General features: G+C 37.4%; 1 protein-coding gene across 7 annotated transcripts in view; it reads left to right on the forward strand.

The window, feature by feature from the left end:
* The window catches only part of DICER1 (dicer 1, ribonuclease III), a 70,034-nt gene that overhangs the window by 2,414 nt on the left and 45,862 nt on the right, over positions 1 to 21,758 (forward strand). For 2 of the 7 annotated variants that reach the window (XM_017528191.2, XM_037738354.1), the window contains exons 2-4: positions 12,653 to 12,718; positions 13,637 to 13,737; positions 20,986 to 21,174. In XM_017528191.2, the coding sequence (XP_017383680.1) occupies positions 21,031 to 21,174 (144 nt within the window). In that variant the 5' untranslated portion in view covers positions 12,653 to 12,718; positions 13,637 to 13,737; positions 20,986 to 21,030. Of the gene's footprint in view, positions 1 to 12,652; positions 12,719 to 12,758; positions 13,738 to 20,985; positions 21,175 to 21,758 lie in introns of those variants that run through there. The other 5 variants (XM_037738355.1, XM_017528194.2, XM_037738353.1 and 2 more) reach the window with 4 other exon arrangements.

A 21,758-nucleotide genomic window follows, 5' to 3' on the forward strand; every position in this document is an offset into this window, starting at 1 on the left:
AAGAATCTCAAAGTCGCAGAGCTGAGGTCCAATTGTGGTCCGGTTTCAGAATCCTTGCAGGCATACTCTGCATCGCATTGCTGTTCCAAATGGATTTCAGGGGGAAGTTCTGGATCACGTGTAGTGAGTCCTCAGTCGAGACTTGTGGAATGAATGAAGTTGTGTCTAACCTGAAATGTTCAGGTGAATGAATGTTTATCTGAATATTTCAGATAGTTTTTTTTTTTGGCATGATAAAATATGCATAACATAACGTTGAACCATTTTAAGTGTACAACTAGGTGGCATACAGTACATTCACATTGTTTTTATTTATTACCAATATCCATCTCCGTACTTTTTCATCTTTCTTAACTCAAACTGTGCTCATTCACACTACTAATTCCATCCTATCTTCAGTGCCAGGGAACCACCATTCTACTTCCTGTCTCTGACTACTCAAGAAACCTCCAATAAGTGGAATCGTACAGTATTTATTCTTTTGTGTCTGGCTTATTTCACCCTGCATAGTGTCTCTGCAGTTCATCTATGATGTAGATGTCAGAATTTCCTTCCTTGGAAAGGCTGAATGGTATTTCATTGTATGAATATACTGCATTTTGTTTTTCCATTCATCTGTCCATGGCCACTTGGGTTGCTTACATCTTTTGGCTGCTGTGACCAATAGTGCTGTGAACATAGGTATACAAATAATTCATTGGAGTCCATGCTTTCCCTTCTTTTATACTTAAAAGTTGTCACATTGTTTCTTGATATGAAAACACTAGGCTAGACTGAGAATTTATTGCAGTATGAGTTTTCTCAGGGTTCTTCCACACAGTGATAATTTCCTACAAACAACTCCTCTGTGTCAGCAAAATCTGTAATCTCTGAAGCTCAGGATTTACTCATTTTTATGATCTTGGTTCCTATCGTATTGTCTGGCAAGTAGGTATTCGAAAACCTGATCAAACATGGAGTGATAGGCTTTATTGAATACGAGAGGAAGATATTGGTGAGGTCTTTGTTTAATTTGTATAAAGAGAAAGTTGGAGCCAAGTGATTTATTTTGTTTACCTTTTGCTGTGCCTTTTGGACGTGTAAGAGCTTAGCTCATCCTGAAAGCCCAATGGATATGTATTATACTAGCTCTTATTCAGGTTTCTTTGCAATTTATGACTTGCCAGATGATTGTAGTTATCTGAGGCAGCATTATTTTCTTGGTATTCTACCTCCTTAGCCTGTGGGGCTTGGACCCTTTAGTCTTTACTTTCTTATTCTTTGATGTTTACCAAATTATTTGCATGATAAAGGCTGGTTTTCAGTTCTTCCAAATTTCTACCAAGACTCTAGTATTGTACATTTACTTAATAGTTTATGATGTCTACTTTGTGAAGGGATTTGAGATGATCTTATAATAGGAAAGTATTAGAGTACTGTGAAAATAATGGTAAAGGTTGGTAGTATAGAATGTGGAGGCAGAGAATTAGATCAATGATTAGGGCAAGGATAATTGAGTGCCTGCATGTAACTCATATTGATTAATGAAAGGAAGCATACCAATTAGGAGAAGTAGATTTTTCTCTTGTATGAAGAATAATCAATCTTTTGGATTCTTACATTAAACAACATTAGCAACATGTGGAGAAAATGTTTTACATTTCACCAACGATAGAGAAACGTTTTTTTCACATGCCATTTTAGAGAAAATGGATAAAAGCCTCAGGCATAATAGAAAAGGTTGAGTAATACAGGTGTGCACTGTTCCAGTGGTTTGATTCATTAATTTGTCTTTCATGTGGTGTCCCTTGAATGTCAGTTGTCTTATTCAGGCTGTTGACAGATGCTGAATAACAGTCGATTCAGGAATAAACTCTCTGGACAACGTAGGCAGTGAGGATTTTCCAAATAGGAATTCTTAGCCAGTCTTTAGGAACATGTGTTGGTCTAAAAAGTAAGACTCCTTCTATGGTGGTGTATACTTGATGAATTAATACAGAGAGAAAAGCATTAATTTTGAGATGTAGCTGGTGAAATTGACATTTTCAGTTATGTAACAAAGCCTTTGTTAAAAATAATTCTGAGTACAAAATGACTTTTTCATCTAAAATTGTCAATGAATTGTTGGTATACCTTTAACATCCAGTTGCTGCATTATACATTTTAAATAAGTGACTAAGAAGATGCCACAAAACATTGTCTGAAGGTGTCAGTAAGACCTGTTACTAGAAATAAGACATGACAGGCCTAAGGTTGGCTTTAGAGTTTTTATTTTTGAGGTTTATAACAGCGTTACATGCTCTTGGCTGTATTAAGGTTTATAGAATAGTAAGGATTAGATTTTTCATGCATATTAATTACCAGACATGGTGCTTGGTGTATCGGAGACACTCAGATTTGTTGAGTGAATAAGTTAATTTATAATATTTTTTGAAGTATTTAGAAGCTAACACAGTTTTGTGGAGAAGAGTATTGCTTGCATATTTAGGCTTTTAAAATTATTACTATTCTGATTTTGGACAAATCATGCTGCTTGGTCCTTTTTGCTTTGTGAGGTACGTATGATTATGTGCACAGAAACATTGCAGACTGGGGGAAGTGTTAGGAATCATGGGAGAAAATTGTTGTCAAATTGGAGTTTTACCCGATTGCACTCTCATTGTTGGCACAGACTTAACTCTGTTGTGCTTGTTCTTTCTTTAAGTGACAGCTCAGTGTATGCAATAAAGCAGGGATTTTAACAACACATTTGAACAATTCTTCTTGAGGATTAGAAAACGAAGTCAGTTAACCAGTTCAGAATGTTAAAAAAACAAACTGTACTTAGAGAAGTTGAATAATGAGAGAAGACTCCCAATTTAAAAACTGATCTTTGACATGATGTAGGAAGGTTCTTTGATTAAGAAGTCAGATAAATGTGACCGGGTTTGAAGGGGGGGGAAAAAGGCAGTAGTCGTATTTAATCCTCTGAGATATTTTGAGATTGCAGGATTTCTGTCTTTCCTCTTTTGGTAACAGCCTGAGGGGGGTGAGATTAACATGAGAACACAGGCTCTCTTCCTCTTAGGCATGCTGCTGCCTCGCCATCACTGTCAGTTGCTTCGATTCATAGTATTTTAAGCTCTTTCTACTTTCCAAAATTAAATATTGATATTTTATCATAGTCTTGTAGAGATGCTTAAGAAGAAGTGTTTGGTGTCAGTGAGACCAGGGTTCAAATCCTGATTCTTCAACTTTATAGCCAAGGAGCACTGAGCATATGGCAGCGTCTCAGTCTCAACTTCCTTGTCTATAAACTGTTATGGTAGTGTTTGCCTCTTGAGGTTTTGAGGAAAAAAAAGGAGCTTCTTAAACTCTCATGACATGTTACTAGCATTTGATAAAATTTAGGTGATGTTATTTTTCTTTTAACATGCAATGGTCTTAAAATGATTAGATTATATGGTGAGCCCCCAAATTATGAAATGTATGGTCTAGTATTAAAGTGGAAGATGAAGGAAAAGAGGGCTTGAGAACAGTATTTTACAGACAAGTTTTCTAGGAGGATTATGTATACTGGCTCAGCTATCTTAATTGGTCTCTGTAGTAGGGATACTAAGTGTAATAGTGCCTTAAATGTCTCTAGCTTTCCCTGAATAACACGTTCTTCATCTGCTGTGCATGAATTAACACATCATGCTTGAAAACACACTTCAATCCAGCGCATAAAGCCAGTGTTTTATAAAATAAACCTCAGGTTAGGTTTTATGTTTCCTTATGATTAGATTCAGGTTTTAGATGGGTATGGTGGCTCATGCCTATAATCTCAGCACTTTGGGAGGCCAAGGCAGGAGGATCTCTAGAACCCAGGAGTTAAAGGTAGCAGTAAGCTATGATCGTGCCACTGTATACCAGCCCGGGCAACAGAGCGAGACCCTGTTCTCCTCTTTCCCCTGGCAAAAATAGATTGAAGTTTTGTACTTTTAGTCAGAAAACTACATGAGGTAGGTGTTGTCAGTTTGTCCCAGTTTTGGTGATCTTAGCTTTGTCATTTGGATTAAAGTGCTATCAGGTTTTTCTACTGAATAAAAATACCAGTTTTCATTAGTAATTCGTAGGTAATCTGCAGAAATGCTTTCAGACTATGTAAATATTCTTTAGTAACCTTCACCCAATGGTTTTAGCATCCATTAAGGATTCTTGCTTCAATTACTAATGTGATGGTTAAAAATGGTGACTTTTCTGTCATTCCTTCTACATTTGTTAGTTGACATTCAACAGAGTTTTACCCTGAATTTTAAACCTAACAAGACACAGTTTCTTTTTGTTGTTGTTGTTGAGTCTGAGTCTTGTTCTGTTGTCCAGGCTGGAGGGCAGTGGTGTGATCTCAGCTCACTGCAAACTCTGCCTCCTGAGTTCAAGTGATTCTCCTGCCTCAGCCTCCTGAGTAGCTGGGACTACAGGTGCAAGCCACTACGCCTGGCTAATTTTTGTGTTTTTTTTAGTAGAGACTGGGTTTCACCATGTTGGCCAGGCTGGTCTTGAACTCCTGACCTCAAGTGATCCACCTGCCTCAGCCTCCCAAGGTTCTGGGATTACAGGCATGAGCCACCATGCCTGGCCTGCAAAAGACAATTTCTAAAATGAGAAACTAAAGTTGAGAAATGTCTTGAGTTTTTGGGTTTTCCCAGTTACACCTATAACTTTAAGATTAAAATTAAAATTGTTTCTGAAACATCTTCAGGATAGTTTGTATTAATGTGGAAGAGAATTTTGTAGTTGTTGAGAGACCTGAGAAGAGTAGAATGGTGTAATCAGATGATATCATCATTATCATTGAACTAACTGATACCTCTCTAGCTTTAACAGTTTCTAGTTAGCCCTGAATTATTCTTTTGGGCTTGGGTGCCAAGGTCAAGGACATTAAGCTTGTTAAAACATTTGGGTTGTTTAAAGTCTTTTAAATGTAGAAAGTATCTAATTTGAGTTTCATATTTGGCCTATATAAAAAGCTGTATTAATTCCATAGGTGTTAGGGTTAGATCAGTAAAGCTTATTCTCAACTTTGAATTAATCAATAAAAATTATTAGGCCGGGCATGGTGGCTCATGCCTGTTGGGAGGCCAAGGTGGGCGGATCACCTGAGGTCAGGAGTGTGAGACCAGCCTGACCAACATGGAGAAACCCCGTCTCTACTGAAAAAAAACAAAAAACAAACAAACAAACAAAATTATCCGGGTGTTATGGCACACACCGGTAATCCCAGCTACTTGGGAGGCTGACCTACATGGTGAAATCCCATGTCTACTGAAAATACAAAAAAAAATTTGCCTGGTGTGGTGGTGCATGCCTCTGATCCCAGCTATTCCAGCAGCTGAGGCAGGAGAATTGCTTGAACCCGGGAGGCAGAGGTTGCAGTGAGCCGCGATCACGCCACTGCACTCCAGCCTGGGCAACAAGAGTGAAAACTCTGTCTCAAAAACATAAATAAATAAAAATTATTAATGGATATTTACTTTCCTACATTCCAAACTACCTAGTTGTTACAAATTTACAATAAGATGAAAATTAAACAAATCACAAACTATGTAATATGAATGAAAGTAAAGTATGAGCTTATCTTAATGGCAGGAACAGTTAATATATGGGGCAGTAATATAATTAAGCACACGATGATTTAGGTGGTATAGCTAGCCCAAGTGTGCTAAATGAGAGGGGAGGGGACTAAAGTGATGGAAGTTTTTAGGGAAAGTTGAGGGGTGGGGTTCGTGAGAGGTGGCGAACATGAGATGTTACACAGAAGTTATGATGTAGTGCATCACACTCTTGCCTGGACCTTTTAATATGTTTGCTTTCCTGTCTCAGTAAACATCCATCTTAACTCAGTAGTATCTTATGTTCATTTTGTCTCTGGATTGACCTCCCTTTAGTATTTAAGTATTAACGTTATGTATGTTAAAATAGCTTGACATAGAGAAAATTGTGGCTCCTTTTTCCCAGTGGATGCTCTTTCTTGGTGTCAAGGTAGAGAATAGTCATGAATTGAACAAAATTCTAGCACTTGTTGCACAGTGTTAAAAATAAACTATGTGCCTATAGCCTCAGCTACTCAGGAGGCTGAGGTGACAGGATGGATCACTTGAGCCCAGGAGTTCAAGGCTGTAATGTGCTATGATGGTGCCTGTGAATAGACACCGCACTCTAGCCCGGGCAAGATGGCAAGACCCTGTCTCCAAAACAAAGAAAAAGAAGAGTAAAGCACAGAAACTTGGAATCAAATGTCAGCCTTAAAACTCACCTTGAAAGCTAGTGATGTGTTAAGTATTTATGTCTCTTGAAACAAAACTGTAGGGCAAATGTTATCGGTAACTTGAAGGTAGAGGCTGAGTATCTCTGCTGTTCTGATGTGTTGAAATGTCATCTTTCTGAGAAGTACTCTAAGTAGTAAGCGGACCTTTGGCTTGTAGCCTAGAGACATTTCTTATATGGAGATCTTTGTTGAGTGGAATTTGTTAAGATGGTATTTGACCTGTGTTCACCTTCAATTCTGGACAAATCTAGTTTTCGGCATGATTATGCTGAAATCTAAACATAGTACATTTATGTTACAGATTTAGAGAAACCCAGAAATTTATTTGGTTCAGAGAGTAGTGCATGAAAAGAAGGCTAATGAATTTATGGTTTAAATTGTATGTAGTATGATACTGTACAATATATATTGGTTTGTCTTCTACCCTGTTTGTAGGCATACAAGGCCTGAAATCCTTAGACTCTCCAAAGTGATGTCTTTTTGTATGCTAATGATTGACTGGTGACTGGTAGCACCCCTTCAAAATGGGGACTGGTTACTGGAAAGACCAAGGCATGATTAGAGGTTTGAACTTAGACCCACCCTCCAACCTCTGGGGAGGAAAGAGAGGCTGAAGGTTAATCTTGCCCAGGTAATGAGTCTCCATAAAAATCCTGAAGCACAGAGTTTGGAGAGCTTCTGGATAGTTGAACACATGGAGGTTTCCTGTAGGGCAGCTTGCTCCGGGAGAGCTTGGAAGCTCTGCACCCCTTCCTCCATACCTCACCCTGTGCGTGTCTTCATCTGGATCCTTGTAATATCCTTTAATTAATTAATTTTTATTGAGATGTGGTCTCAAACTCCTGGCCTCAAGTGATCCACCCATCTTGGCCTCCCAAAGTCCTAGGATTACAAGCCTGTGCCAGTGTACCCTGCCTGTAATATCCTTTATAATAGACTGGTAAACATAAATAAATTTTTCCCCAAGGCCTGTGAGCTGGTCTAGCAAATTAAATCCTAGGAGGGGGTTGTAGGAACCCCAATGTATAGTTAATTTATTGATCAGGAGCACTGGCAAAAAATAACTTGGGATTTGCAGTTGACATTGAAGGGCGGGGGCAGTCTTGAGGACTGGAGCCCTCAGCCTGTGGGATCTAATGGTCTCTCAAGGTAGATAATGTTGGAATTGAATTATTAATAGAAGACACCCAGCCGGTGTCTGCTGTAGAATTGATTGCCTGCTTGTTGGTAGGGAGAAATCCCCACACATTTGGTCACAGAAATCTTATGTGTTGTGTGAGAACAAAGGAAAAACAGTTTGTGTGTGTGTTTTCCCACTCAGATACTCAGGTAGATTTTACCACATTTTGTGCCTTAATGGGGAAGATTTTTACTTTTATTTATGTATTTATTCTTGAGACAGGGTCTTACTCTGTAAGACTTAGCGGGGTGTGGGCTTTTATAGGCGCAGAATAGGGGAGTGTGTGCTGATTGGTTTGTGAGTATTCAAAACAAGTTAAATGCACCACTCAAAGGTGGGCATGACAGTGTAAAAATCCAAGTAGAGGAGCATAGGTATATGTAAGATAGGTGAAGGGTGAGGATCAATCAGAGGAAAGTGTGCCAAATAGGAAAACAGGTTCTCCGGTCCATGGATTTATCTGAGACTTGTAGCTTGGCCTTCATGCTTTAAACAGTCTTTGGTTTGAAGGTGGTGTTTTACCTGGGACCCACCGCCGTCTGCCTAGGCTTTGGTCTGCCTGCTGCTGCTGTCACTATAACATAAGCATTTCTGTTCATTATAAACTTGCCATTTTAAGTGGCTGAATTCAACTTCACCATGTAAAATGAACCATAGTTTACCAGACCATTCCCTCATTCATTGTTTGAAATGTAGATTGGTGGTGGGGAGCGTTTCTTTGCTATTATAAATGGTAATCATGAAGGGAGCATTTCTATATAAAGTATTTTTTGGTGTGTATGTGTGGTAATGGCTAGGTTAATGTGCAGGGAATTTTAATTAAGAATGACAGAAATGTAAAGTTAATACCCATAGTGTTAGGGTAAACTAAAAAAAAAAATTCTCTTAGAAAGACAAATGACAATTCAAAGTAAAAATATAAATAATTTTCTGTTTTGTATTTAAATATAAAAAGATACCAGTGTTTAAATTCTTGAAATTACTATTGTTTCTTTTTAGTCTCTTAATCCTTGGTTTGACCTTAATCTTTTCATAATCTATATTCACTAAATAATAATTGATGGATCCTTGAAATACTTGTTTTACATAGTGTGGGTATTTTCTTTTGAGTTTTTTTTTTTTTTTTTTTTCAAAACACTCATGATTGTTATTTCTCGTTTATCTGTGGAACATTTTATTGCCTAAGAAACAGTTCAGTGAAATGTTTTCATTGATGTCTGTCCAGACAATAAGTAGTACACAGTATTTTTTGTTTGTTTTTCAAGAGAACTAGTGAATACAAAGCTGTTTAAATTTATGTTAAACTTTATGTTATGTACCATATTTTGTGATTTAATTGCGTTCATTTTCATCTTCATGTAAATTCGTAATGGCTAGCCTGTTGGTATGTAGGGGAGGAAAACTTTTCCTCCACCCACTTAGGCTTTATTGCTGGGATCTGTGAATTAAACTAACAAAAAACGTTAACAGAAGAGGTTTACAGCTTGTACTGATGTTAATATTTTTGTGTGCACAGGAGTATCAAAGAAAAGAAGTAAAATCCCAAAGAAACACTTAGATTCAGACGCTCATATGCCATCTTAACAAAGGGTGATAAATTGTGAAAGGACAAAGGAGAAGAAGTTTGGATTTCTAGGGTTCATAAACTGTGGGAAGGTGATTAGATGGTGTATGGAGGAAACCAATGGTAATAAAGGGTTATTTAGTAAGGTTTGTTTATGCAAACTCATCTTGGTGCCATCTCTTTGTGCTGTGGTAAGGGTTGTTGTTCTCTTCCTGGTGTGGAAGAAGGGGGAGTTTATGCCTTACCTTACTTTTAAGTAGAAAGAGGGAGGGCATAGAACTTTTCCTGAATCTGTTGATTTTTAATTGTTTTCAGCTCAAAATAATATACCAAACTGGCGTATTTGGGGGTGGCATCTCCTGATCCCCCTTCAGGAGTTTGTGGTTTTTCAGGTTAATCTGGCTATAAATTGTGTATAAAATCTTCCATGCATTATATGATTATCCATTTTCTATGCAGAATCTTAGGGTTAATGAAACATTTTAGGTATTAAGGATTTTGTAAAATTTTAAAAGTTTTAAGAATTATGCTTTAAAAAATGGTTCTAGGTAGAGGTAGTAATAGGATTTTCTGTGTTCCAAGCATTTTATTTTCTCTCTACCAATTTTAAGATCGTGTGTAATCCTCATAATAATCAGATGTTTATGTTTATAGGCAGGGAAACAATGTTAGGGAGGTAACGGAGTCTGAATTGAAACTTGGTATTCTGATCTGAACCCCTTGCTGGCGTTAAGATAATTTTTAAATGAAAGATACGTACAAAGGAAAAAAAAAAAAAAGGCTGCTTACTTTATCCCCAGTTGCCTTACTCAGTGCCTCCTGCATAGGCGGGTATACCTGAGGAGGGAGTGACAGTGTATAGATGTTACTGAAAACTGAGAATCAGCGTTTTGAGGCAAATATGTACATTAAATACATATTTATATGTATAGATATAAATATCTATATTAGTATTGAGGCAAGAGCATCAATTTGCTTACGAAGTTAGCCAAAAACATCTGAGACTTTTTCTCCCTCTGCAATTTAGAAAAGGGAAGTAGGCAGGAGTTGTTTTCAGACAACTCGGATTCATTTTCAGTGTGGCTGTTTGGCCACTTTCATTTTCATTTTTAAAAATTCCTCGCTGTAGTTGGGCAGCCTGTTTTAGGGCTTCTCCAGTATTTAAGTTCTGAGAAATGGAATTTTGTTATTTGATGTGAGTACTGTTTGAGAATTGGGCTATATTTAAAAAATAAAAAAGCTAAAGTTAGGGAAATGCAATTAAAACCAAAATCTCCCAACCCAGAAAATTGCTCCACAAAGGTAGAAAGAAAGAAATCAGGGTTATTATTGAATGAGCATTAAATCAGACTGCTGTGCACATCACAGGCAGTCACTAAAGGGATGGCAAAGACAGGAAGAGATCTTACTGTTTTATGCAACTAAATGGTTACAATCCATTACATCCATGTTTTCAAGATAAAGTTGCTAATTTTTTCACGTTTTTATGACTAGAGGTAGATTTTACACTTTGGAGTCAGGTGACAAATTAGGCCCATCTCCTCCTAGGAAACCAGGAGATTGAGTGTTATTTCCCTTGGTGATTACATTTCAGAGATGGCTTTCAGGTCGTTAGAAAACATAGTCAAGTTTTAAGACTAGAGACTTAAATATATGTACATTGAAAGGGAGGGAGAAAGAAATTCTGGAAAAGAAAAGGGAAAGGGACCTTTTCCCTTTTATTTTCAACAGGGAGAACTATGCCTCTTATTTTGAATTTGTATTTGTCCTTATGTCAACAGTTGGTATTTTGTATCTATACCATGTATGTCCTAAGTAGTGTAGGCGTGGTTGTGGTTAATGCCTTATCTCACAGAGCACTTTTGCTACTAGGAACTTAAAGTGCTTCATACGTTTTTTAGTTTTCTCTGTTAGCTTACCATGAGTATTGCTTAGAGTGTTTTAATGTCATGGTTATATTGTGGGTTTTTTTGGGACTTTCTGGAAACTGCATTTTGGGCTTTGTGAAAGTAGGAATAAAATCTGGACGGTAATATTTGCAAAGTTAATGATATCAGAATCTGTGACACATAATAACATGGATGAGTTGGAATTATTCTGTCACCAATTTTGAAAATTCACAGCAAGAAGTTCTAGGTGCCTTTAGACTTCAGATCTGAGTGGTTAGCTATTTCTTGTTACTAGCCTTTGAAAAGATACAGCCTCATTACTGCATTTAGATGGTAACTTGGATCACGTTTGCTGGTTTGTACTAAAACTTGACTGAGTGTCTGATATGTGGCATGCCAGTTTCAGAGTTATCTTAAAGGGTCCTATGAAACAGGATTTTGCAGGTTTGTACTTTACATCACAGTGATCAATTAAAATAAGAATGACCTATTAGCTTTGACTTACCAGTGTAAAATAAGTTGCCATTGTACTTGACATACTACCTTTCTAATGTATGTATGGAATAGTCAGTGGAAATAACTTGGATAACTTAGCAGCAGTTTTGTAATCATTGAGTTACATTGAATTTTAAAGGATTATCAACTTAGAAATTTGATTACGGCATTTCTAGAAATGAGGTGAATCTGAATTAGAAATCATCTCTAGAGAGTGACACAGCAGGACATCTTCGTGTGCGTGGTCTTTGCATCCTACTAGGTGGCGGTATAGAATGAAATTAAAAATTAAATGAAGTCTGAGGTAGCCTTAGAAAACAAAAACTTGGCTGGATGCAGTGGCTCATTCCTGTAATCTGCAGTATTCAGTACAGCATGGTACTGTATTGAACACTGTAGGCAGTTGAAACACAGTAGTATTTGGCTAATCTTATGGGACTGTAACGCTTTAGGAGGCCAAGGTGGGAGGATTGCTTGAGCCCGGGAGTTCAAGACCAACCTGGGAAACATGGAGTGACTCCAGCTCTGCAAAATAGAAAAAAAATTAAAAAACAAAAAGAAAAAAAATGAAATGCACACTCTGACATATTGGGAGATAGGAAGATATGCTCACATATAGCATGATACTGATTTATCAAAGTGTATAAGTATTTTTAAAGCCAAGTTTTACTGGGGGAAAAGGTAATTTATTTAATGCCAAGAGTTCTCCCTTATATCTAATTGGATTGTACTAATAAGTTTTTTTTTTTTTCCTGGTTGCATTAGAACATAATATCCAGATTTTAAAGGGCAGTTCTTTTAGACATGCATTGTCTTATCGCCCAATAGATAAAAAATTTTATGAGGGATCTTAAAAAGTAGAACATTTCTTCAAGTTGGTTTTTAAAAATGAGTTGTCTCCAGGAACAGAAAGTCAAACACCACATGTTCCCATTTACAGGCAGGTGTTGAACAGTGAGAACACATGGACACAGGGAGGGGAGCATCACACTCTGGGGTCTGTTGGGGGGGACTAGGGGAGGGACAGCGAGGGGTAGGGAGGTTGGGGAGGGATTACATGGGGAGAAATGCCAGATATAGGTGATGGGGTGGGGGGGCGGGGGATGGAGGCAGCAAACCACATTGCCATGTACGTACCTATGCAACAATCCTGCATGATCTGCACATGTACCCCAGAACCAAAAATGCAAAAACTCTTGACTGCAATAAACAATCAATAGTTGTCTCTTCTAAAATTTCTCTCTGATTACTTTTAGGTTACCTAGGGTATGAATTAATACAGACTTGGAAACTCTGAAAGAACTTAGAATCAGCATTTTGAGGTAAATATGTACATGCTAAAGTAGTGTTAAGGTTGCCCCAGTTTGCTTTGTTGACTTTTTGGCAAAACAGATTTGTGTATGAAGTGAGAATTTTAACCTCCATGAGCATGCCATTTAAAGGACTGGCACTAGTAAAAAGAGACCACTGCTGATTTGTTTTTTCTGAGCTTATGATAATGAAAGCAATGCAGAAGGTTCAGACCTGAGCGCAAACCCAAGTCTGGTGTCAAATCTAACAAAATCAGTATTTGTTTATCAAATTAAACCTTCTGTATCTATATTTATGCTTTCTTAGTTTTTGATTCATAATCTCTTTTAGAGAGCCACCCCAGATTTAAATTTCTGCCTAACATTAACAGTTAACAGTATTCTTGAATTCTTTTATTCATATGTGAATTCTGTAAAAATTTGTAGTGTAGATGTAACTGTTCATTGAGTTTGTATTTTTGATTTTATTTTGGGAAATTAGAATTGCCGATGGAAGACTTGCTACTGGGTTATTTGGATTTTGCAGCCAAGTACCTCATCTGGTGATCTTCTTTATTTCCTTTATATATGTGAATTTAGGAAATAACACCTAATTTGTTTCATTTTTCTATACAGTACTCTCTTTAGACTTTATTTACTTTGTTTGATTTCCTTTTTAGTTCTGAAATCAGTTTTTGAACCTGGCTCTAGCTTTTTATTTCTCCCAGATCTCTGGGAATTAGACATGCTATTGTTGTAGCTTATGCTCGTGTTCTTTGTTTTAGGGTAAGCCTTGGTATCCTAAAATAATCTAAATGTCTTTTGTTTAAAATTTAATTCAAAATAATGGCCTTTTATTCAACTCTTCATATCAGTAGGGCTCTCTTATAGATGTGTTTCTGTTCAGTTAACAGGAATCTTAAACTTGGCTATTTTTGCATTTATTTTTAGAGCAGAAGCTTGGGCATGCTGTGATTTTCCAATAAACTGCTATCACAATGTCAAAATGCAGTTCAGACAACAGCAACACAGAGATCTCAAACATTAAAACGGTAAATCTGTGATTTATCATATGTGGAAAGAGGAAGAGAGTTTATTCGTGTCTTTCTTTTCTTTTGCTAAATTACAGTCATGCGTTGCTTAATGACTGGATATCTTCTGAGAAATGCATTGTTGGGCGATTTTGTCATTGTATGAACATCATAGAGTGCACTTAATTCACATAAACCTACATGGTACAGCCTACTATACACCAAGGCTATGTGGTATGACCTGTTCTTAGGCTGTTAACTTGTACAACATGTTCCTGTGTTGAATAGGCAGTTGTAACAGAGTGGTATTTGTATATCTAAACATACCTAAGCATAGAAAAGGTACAGTAAAAATACAGTATCATAATCTTGTGGGACCATCGTTCACTGAAACATCATTATTGATGCCTGACTGTATTTCTAAGTGCTTAATACATGGAAACTATGAAACAACCTCACCAGTTTCATGAGGGTATGTTGTTTGACCAGAAATTTAAAATCTAAAGCTGGGTGTGGTGGCTCACACCTGTAATCCCAGCACTTTGGGAGGCTGAGGTGGGCAGATCACGAGGTCAGGGGTTTGAGACCAGTCCAACCAACATGATGAAACCCCGTTTCTACTTAAAAGAAATACAAAAAGTTAGCTGCGCGTGGTGGTGTGCACCTGTAATCCCAGCTACTTGGGAGGCTAAGGCAGGAGAATTGCTTGAACCCAGGAGGCGGAAGTTGCGGTGAGCCAAGATTGCACTACTGCACTGTAGCCTGGGCAACAGAGCAAGACTTTGTCTCAAAAAAAGGAAAAAAAAAAAAGAAATTTAAAATCTATAGTTGAAAAACCGTCATGTGGAGCTGTTTTGGCTCTGCCAAAGCAGTAAATGGCAGCCAGTTTATCTGTGAAACTAGAACCTTTGCTTGCCAGCAGGGATTCAGATCCTTCATTAAGACCAAGTTTAAAAAATCTGTTTAAACATGCCAAGAAAGTAAAAATTGGCAAAATTATAGGTTTTCCTGTTTTCGTATTACAGATTACCTATTGAATTTTTAAGTCTTGAATTTGTTTTCCCTAAATAGAAAGCACATTACTGGGGCCAGTCATTGTCCACTAAATGAATGAAAATTAATTTAAACATTGTAATCTTATGGAAAATATAATTGGAAGGGTTAAATTGTTGCCCTTTATGTCCGTGTACATCCTCTTTCCTGTACTCATCTGTCCGAGCTTGTAGGAGTGGGATAGATGTGTGTTTCCAAATCAAATAGAAAATCTTGATCCATTCATGATTCTGTTCTATGCATGATTGTGTGGACATTCATGAGTCACTAATTCAGTTTGTCAAATATTTAATTAAAAATATATATATGGAACATTGTAGCAGGAAATTTAAGAGGTGCAAAGTGAGAGACTCATGTCTTGTTCTTACAGAGCTGTGCTCCAGTACAAGAATAAAGTGTACGTTGTGTATATGTGTCTATGAATAGATGCAGAAATCTGTGATATAAATTATGAAAGGCAAATAGAAGCTGTTTGAGGCTTTAATGTCGTACAGGTGGACATTGTTTTCATTCTAACAACCTGCAGTTTTTTGTTTACCTTGTCCTGGGTGTGGTTCTGTACAGTGAGTAATAAAGGTAAGGGTAAGATATGCAGCTCCGCGATCCAAGGAAATTCTAGTCTAATTGATTATATTTTAGTGAGAACAGAGATTTAAGAGAAATAAGAATTCTTCTAAAATTACAGTAGTACACTTTATGGATTAAGACTGTACCCCAAGCCTCTGTAATATAACTACTAGGATCACTTGGATTGAGCACACAGGATTGAAATACAGGATTAAACACTTGTAGTTGGTCAATCAGGGAGGATGCATAATATGCCATAGGCTTTCAGCCAACAGGGATTGCTCTTCTGTTGTGGAAATTACTGTTAAATGGTGGTGAGGCAGCAATAGGGATAGCATTCTATCTGGGTCAATAATCTGAAGGTAAGCTTACAGGTGGGAGAAGTCAGGCAGTCATGAGTAGGGGATAGTACTCTTCAGACTACATTTGGGACTAGATATTACAGAGGGATGTGCTTTGCTTAATTTCCTTTTTAAATATCAGCTTTTTAATGAATTCCCTTCCAATAGTTTGTATCATTTTCTTACATGTGGTTTTTTTGTGAAAGGTGCTAGAAACCTTATCTTTTCAGATATTTTCAATTACAGATGTTATTTCTGTATTTCCTTATTGTTTGGTATTTCTTTTTACCATGTAACATATCTGTTTTCTCTTTATTTAGAGCCTAAATGTTGATAAATACATACCTTTTGTTTCTCTGGTGTTTTTATTCTCAAATTGATTCTTAGGAACCAGCTACCTATCATTTTTCTAAACCCTATGAATGTTGTAGGGTGTGGTGGGACATTTATGAGAATGGTTGTGTTTATAAGAAAAAAAAAAAAAAAAAAACCTGTCTTTTGAGATACCAGGAACAGAGCCCGGATATTGGGGAAATTTCCAATTCCTCCTTTTCCAAGCTGTTTACCTACTGGTTTGTAGGAATAGGATCGGCACATTTGAGTGAAGTTGGTGTCTTGAGGTGAAACTGAGCATGCAGAACAGTGGAGGTCTAGGGCTAATTTTCCAGATAGAATTGAGTCTTCGCTGGTCTTGGGCCAGCTTCCCTGCCCTGCCTGTTTTCTCCCTTGCGGTTTTATGAGAGGGAAGAAGGAAACAGGCAGGCCAGGGAAGCTCTCTGTGTCCCTCCCTCTCTTGTGCAGAGGGAGAACTGTCCAGATTTTTCATCAGTTTGTTTCGGAAACAAAACTTTGCAGTTTCAGAAAGAATTTACTAATAGCAGAAAGTAAAAAAATATTCATAAGGACAAATAAGGATAATTTTCAGTCTTAGGAGCTTCTTGGTAGATCTCATCCCTGGTTCCTTGGAGTGTAAAGACTCTTGAGTTTTCTCCTACAAACAAAGCTTTTCAGCTTGGTTAGGATCTGGCTGCAGTATTTGTTCATTGTCTCAATATTTCTGACCTAATGACTTTCTGCTTTGGTCCCTGACCTTTTCTCTTTACCTTTCCTTTTCCCTTCCCATTTTCCTTTACCTTCCCTTCTCTGTTCCCTTCCCCTCCCCTTTCTCCTTTCCCTTTTGTTTCCCCTCCCCTTCCCCTTCCCCTCCCCTCCCCTTCCCCTTCCCTTTCCTTTTCCTTCCCTTTCCTATTTCCTTTCTTCTTCTACTTTCCCTTTTCTTCCCCTTCCCATTTCCCTTCTCCTTCCACTTTCCCTTTTCTTCCCCTTCCCCCTTCCTTCCTGTTTCCCTTTCCCTTCTCCTTTCCCTTTTTCTTTCCCTTTCCCCTTTGCCTTCCTTTCCCTTTTTCCTTCTTTCCTTCTTCTCTCCCTTCTTTCCTTCTTTTCTTTCTGTTCATATTTGTTATTTGCTTTCCTCTTCTATTTTCTACCTAGACCTTCTATAGTAAGTGATTATAGTGATTTAGAGAGTGTCATTAGGTTTGCTTCTTTCCCAGAGTATTCAACCCAAGCTAGCTTGGACAATAGAGGAATTTGTTGGCTCAGGTAACTGGAAAGTCCATTAGGCTGGGCTTTGAGGTGGGTTGATCCAGTGATTTATTGATGTCATCAAGGACCCAGGTTCTTTATTTTTACCGTCTGCGGTGCTAGTTTCATCCTAAGGCTGGGTCTTTTCATGGATCTACATAGTATAGTTGCAGGAGCAACCACAATAATTTCATGAGTCATATTTAGAGGGAAAGAAAGTGAACTACTCCTCCACAGTTATCCAATGAAAGTCCTAAATTTTTTGCTGTTGGATGAGCATGAACCAATTCCTCTGACCAAGGGTGAGTCATAGGCCCATCAGCTTAGGTTTGGGTGTCTGGCAGATAGCAGAAAATAAGAAACTAGAGCCTAGACAACATAGTTAGACCCTGTCTCTACAAAAAATTTAAAAATTAGCCAATTGTTGTGCTGCACACCTGTGGTCCCAGCTACTTGTGAGATTGAGGCTGCAATGAGCCATCGTTGTACTACCACACTTCAGCCTGGGTGATCAAGTGAGACTCAGTCTTGGGGGAAAAAAAGGAAAAGAAACTGGATCCTTGAAGACTTCAGTGAGCCACTGTTTGACTGAGACCAAGCAGAGTTGAGCATGGCTGTTACCTGTGGAAGAATTGGAGTGGGTATTTGAGAGCTAGCCAGAGTCGCCTGGCCTTGGCTTTTGAATACGTAAAGGATTGAAGCGTTTATTTATATTTGAGCAGAAAATGAAGAAAAAGATTTATGTTGGCAAGAATAAGAATAGGACAAATATATGTGCTGTACCCTTTTTGCCCCACTTGCTTTATCAGCTCTGTATGTGTGTCTGTCTTGTGTGTGTGTGTGTGTGTGTCTGTCTTGTGTGTGTGTGTGTGTGTGTGTGTGTGTGTTTATCTACATGTAGATTCTTTTTCTCTACCATTTGAGAATAAGTTGCATATATTATGGCTTTTTACCCCTAAATACTCCAATGTGTATTTCCTAACAATAAGGGTATTGTCTTACGTAACCACAGTCAGTTATATCAACTTTAGGAACTTTTAACCTTGCTGTTATCTTGTTTTAAAAATTGGCTTAATAATTCCTTTATGAATGAGATAATTATTTATGTTCTTTGCAGCATTATTCATAATAGCCAAAATATTGAAGCAACCTAAGTGTCCATCAACAGATGAATGGGTAAGGAATTGTGATACACAAACGCCCATAGAGGAATAGTATTCAGCGCCAAAAAGAAGGAAATCCTGCCATTTGCAATAATGCAGATGAACCCAGAGGACCTAATACTAGGGGTAATAGGCAGGCACAGAAAGTCACATACTGCCTGATGTCACATGTGAATTTAAAAAGTAGAAGTCTTACAAACAGAGTAAAAGAGAAGGGTAGAAGGGTGGGGGAAACGGGGAGATGTTGGTGAAAGGGTACAGAGTTTCAGTTACGTGAAATAAGTAAGTTCCAGAGATCCAGCATACAGCACGGGGTCCATGGTGGATAACAGCGTATGGAATACTTGAATTTGCTGAGAGAGTAGATCTGAAGAGTTCTCACCACACCAAAAAATTGTAGCTATGAGAAGAGGTGGATATGTTAGTTAGCTTGATTATAATAGTTCACTGTATATATGTGTGTCAAAACATCACACTGTATACCTCCAATATTGCCCATTTTAATTAAAAAAAAAAAAAAAAGTCTTATGGCATTTTTCTCCTTCAGATAGGATCCAGTCTAAGTTCAGGTGTTACATGTAGTTGTCACGTGTCTTTATAGTCTCTGTTTCTTCTTTTAGAATCGGGGTCCATGTGCTTGTTTGTTACACAGGTATATTGCATACCGGTGGGAATTGGACTTCTAAGTCCACCTGTTAACGCAAATAGTGAACGTAGCACCCAGTAGGTACTTTTTCAGCCGTGTCCCACTTTATCACCTTCCTCCCTCTGGAGTTCCCGCTCTGTGTTACTTCCATCTTTATGTCCTTGTGTAGCCATATAGTCTTTGTTAATCTGGAACATTTTTATATTTTTCTTTGTATTTTATGGCATTGACATTTTTGAAGAGTATACTTTCCCCAGCTTTAAAAAAGTAAAACATTCTTAATTTACTTTTAGACTGTTTTTTTAGAGATAGTGGCCTCTAGGATCTCAGAAATGTTGGTAAAATAGACTTCCACATGGGGTTCTTGGCAGTTTTATTAAGAAAAAAGTTTAACTGATGAACCTGCAAACTCTCAGGGCTTGCTGAATTCAGGAAAGTGCGTACTAGGCTCTGGTACTAGGGTAAAAGGAATGGCTGTTGGGGCTTTGATGCAGCAGAGAATGAACAGACTTTCTCATGAAGAACATAGTTCTCTTTGATCCAGGGAAATTATGGCTTAATATTATCTCATAAAGTACTCTGTGTACTTTGCTTGTTCCTTCTGGAAAAGTGATGAGCGTGATTGTGCTGCCAGGTCCACAGATATGCTGTCTTGCTGAGGCTCTCAGCTCCTGCTTTGGGGTGTCCCTGCATTGCTTATTTGAGATAGTACTTTTTGGTAGCTGAATGTTGAATTCTTGTCAATGGAATTAATTTCTCAAATTAGAATTCAGTATTGTGCCTCTGTGTAAGAGACCCTATACTTGAGACGTCTTGTTGAGTTAGTTGCAGCAACTTAAGTCTTGTGTTGTACTTAACATGTCAGGAAATTCAAAAGTTTTGTTTGTTAAGTAACAAAGAGCTGAATTCTCTCTTCTAGTTTCATAGAGTAATAGCAATGAATATTCCAAAGCAGTGCAAGAGAGGGAATTCCCTTCTGAGGGGCGAGGAAGTCCTGCTGACAGTAAAGCCAGTGATAGACTTTCACACAGATACTTCAAACCCTGACCCTCTGTTTGAAGGTTAGAAATTTTAAGGATAGTTGTTATCATTTTACGTCATCAAATTTATCTGTGGGAAGAATTATATGAAATACAGAAAAGTGATTAGATGTCATGAATAATTTTCATTTCACAGAGTGGTGTCATTTGTTTTAATTTATCTAGGATATACATAATTTTAAAGATACATATTTAAATATGTGCATTTATAATAGGTTGTCAATTGAGAAAAAGGCCTTCTGTGTTCATGGGCTCTTGATAAAGTGACGTAATTTTAGCAGGTGTCTAAATCTTTCCTGGTGCAGGCACAGTGCTAAGTACCTTCCATACGTTATCATTTTGTCAATAACAATGTCATAGACATATACAAAGAATGTTCAAAATATATTTACGTGTATATTTACATATTTTATATATGTGCATATATTTAACAAGGCATACTGTACCTATTTTAAAGGTTTATTTTGGACATTGTTCTATATCAAGAAGTATAGATATGTGTTATAATCTTAATGGATTCAAGTATTATGTGATATAGTCATACCATAATTTATGTAGCTTATTTTTTACTAGTAGATTTTAAAATTATTTCTTATTTTTAAGTAATAATGCAACAACGAATATTTATGTACATGTCTTTGTGCAGTTGCCTGATTCATTCTTTAAAACAAATTTCAGGTGTAGAGTCAGTGGATAAGGTACAGAATGCTTGACTCCCAAAATGATCCTTTTAGATCAAGAAAAAGCTAAAACAATTATAGGAAGAGTTTTAAAGGCTCATAGGAATGATATTCTGATGTTTCTCTTGTTTCTGTGCTTTCTTTTGTTTTTAACCCTGCATGGTTGTGTAATGGTATTCTTTTTCCCTTTTGTAGTAAGCTGTGCTAGAACAAAAATGCAATGAAAGAAACACTGGATGAATGAAAAGCCCTGCTTTGCAGCCCCTCAGCATGGCAGGCCTGCAGCTCATGACCCCTGCTTCCTCACCAATGGGTCCTTTCTTTGGACTGCCATGGCAACAAGAAGCAATTCATGATAACATTTATACGCCAAGAAAATATCAGGTACTAATGTGAACACTAATACTGGAGCATTCTTCACTAAGATGGAATAAATTAGCATATAGTTGACACAACTTACATAAAACTCATTTACTTTCAAGCCTCCCACTTCTGATTAATTTTCTCATTCAAAATACTTTTATTCTTAATAGTCCTTTTCTTTTCTAACATCTGCTGGGTAATTGGATTTGATAGTTTTATTTGTTAAGTTCCTTTTTTTCCTCCCTCTGAAAACCTCACTGTTCCTTTATATTCACTTGGATGTGTCTGTCCTAGTGAGCTGGGTAGGAACCTAGATTAGTTTGAAAATGTTCAGCCATGAACTGGCAGAACCATGATTACTCTAAGTTTAGTCATTCACGTTATTCTAGAGAAGTATTCTGTGTATACAAAAATAATGTTTAAAGAAAGGGTAAATGCCATTTCAACATGTATTTACACAATCCAGTTGTATATAGCAGGCATTTTATTCCTCTGAGTGTTGTTCCTGTATAAAGATGTAGACTGTGGGTTTGTTGTTGTTGTTGTCGTTGTTGTTGTTGTTGTTGTAAATTTATTGGAGGAAGATTTTAGAAAATAGTGAAATT

Source organism: Cebus imitator, unplaced genomic scaffold, assembly GCF_001604975.1.
Source record: "Cebus imitator isolate Cc_AM_T3 unplaced genomic scaffold, Cebus_imitator-1.0 Scaffold52, whole genome shotgun sequence".
Classification (NCBI taxonomy): Eukaryota; Metazoa; Chordata; class Mammalia; order Primates; family Cebidae; genus Cebus; species Cebus imitator.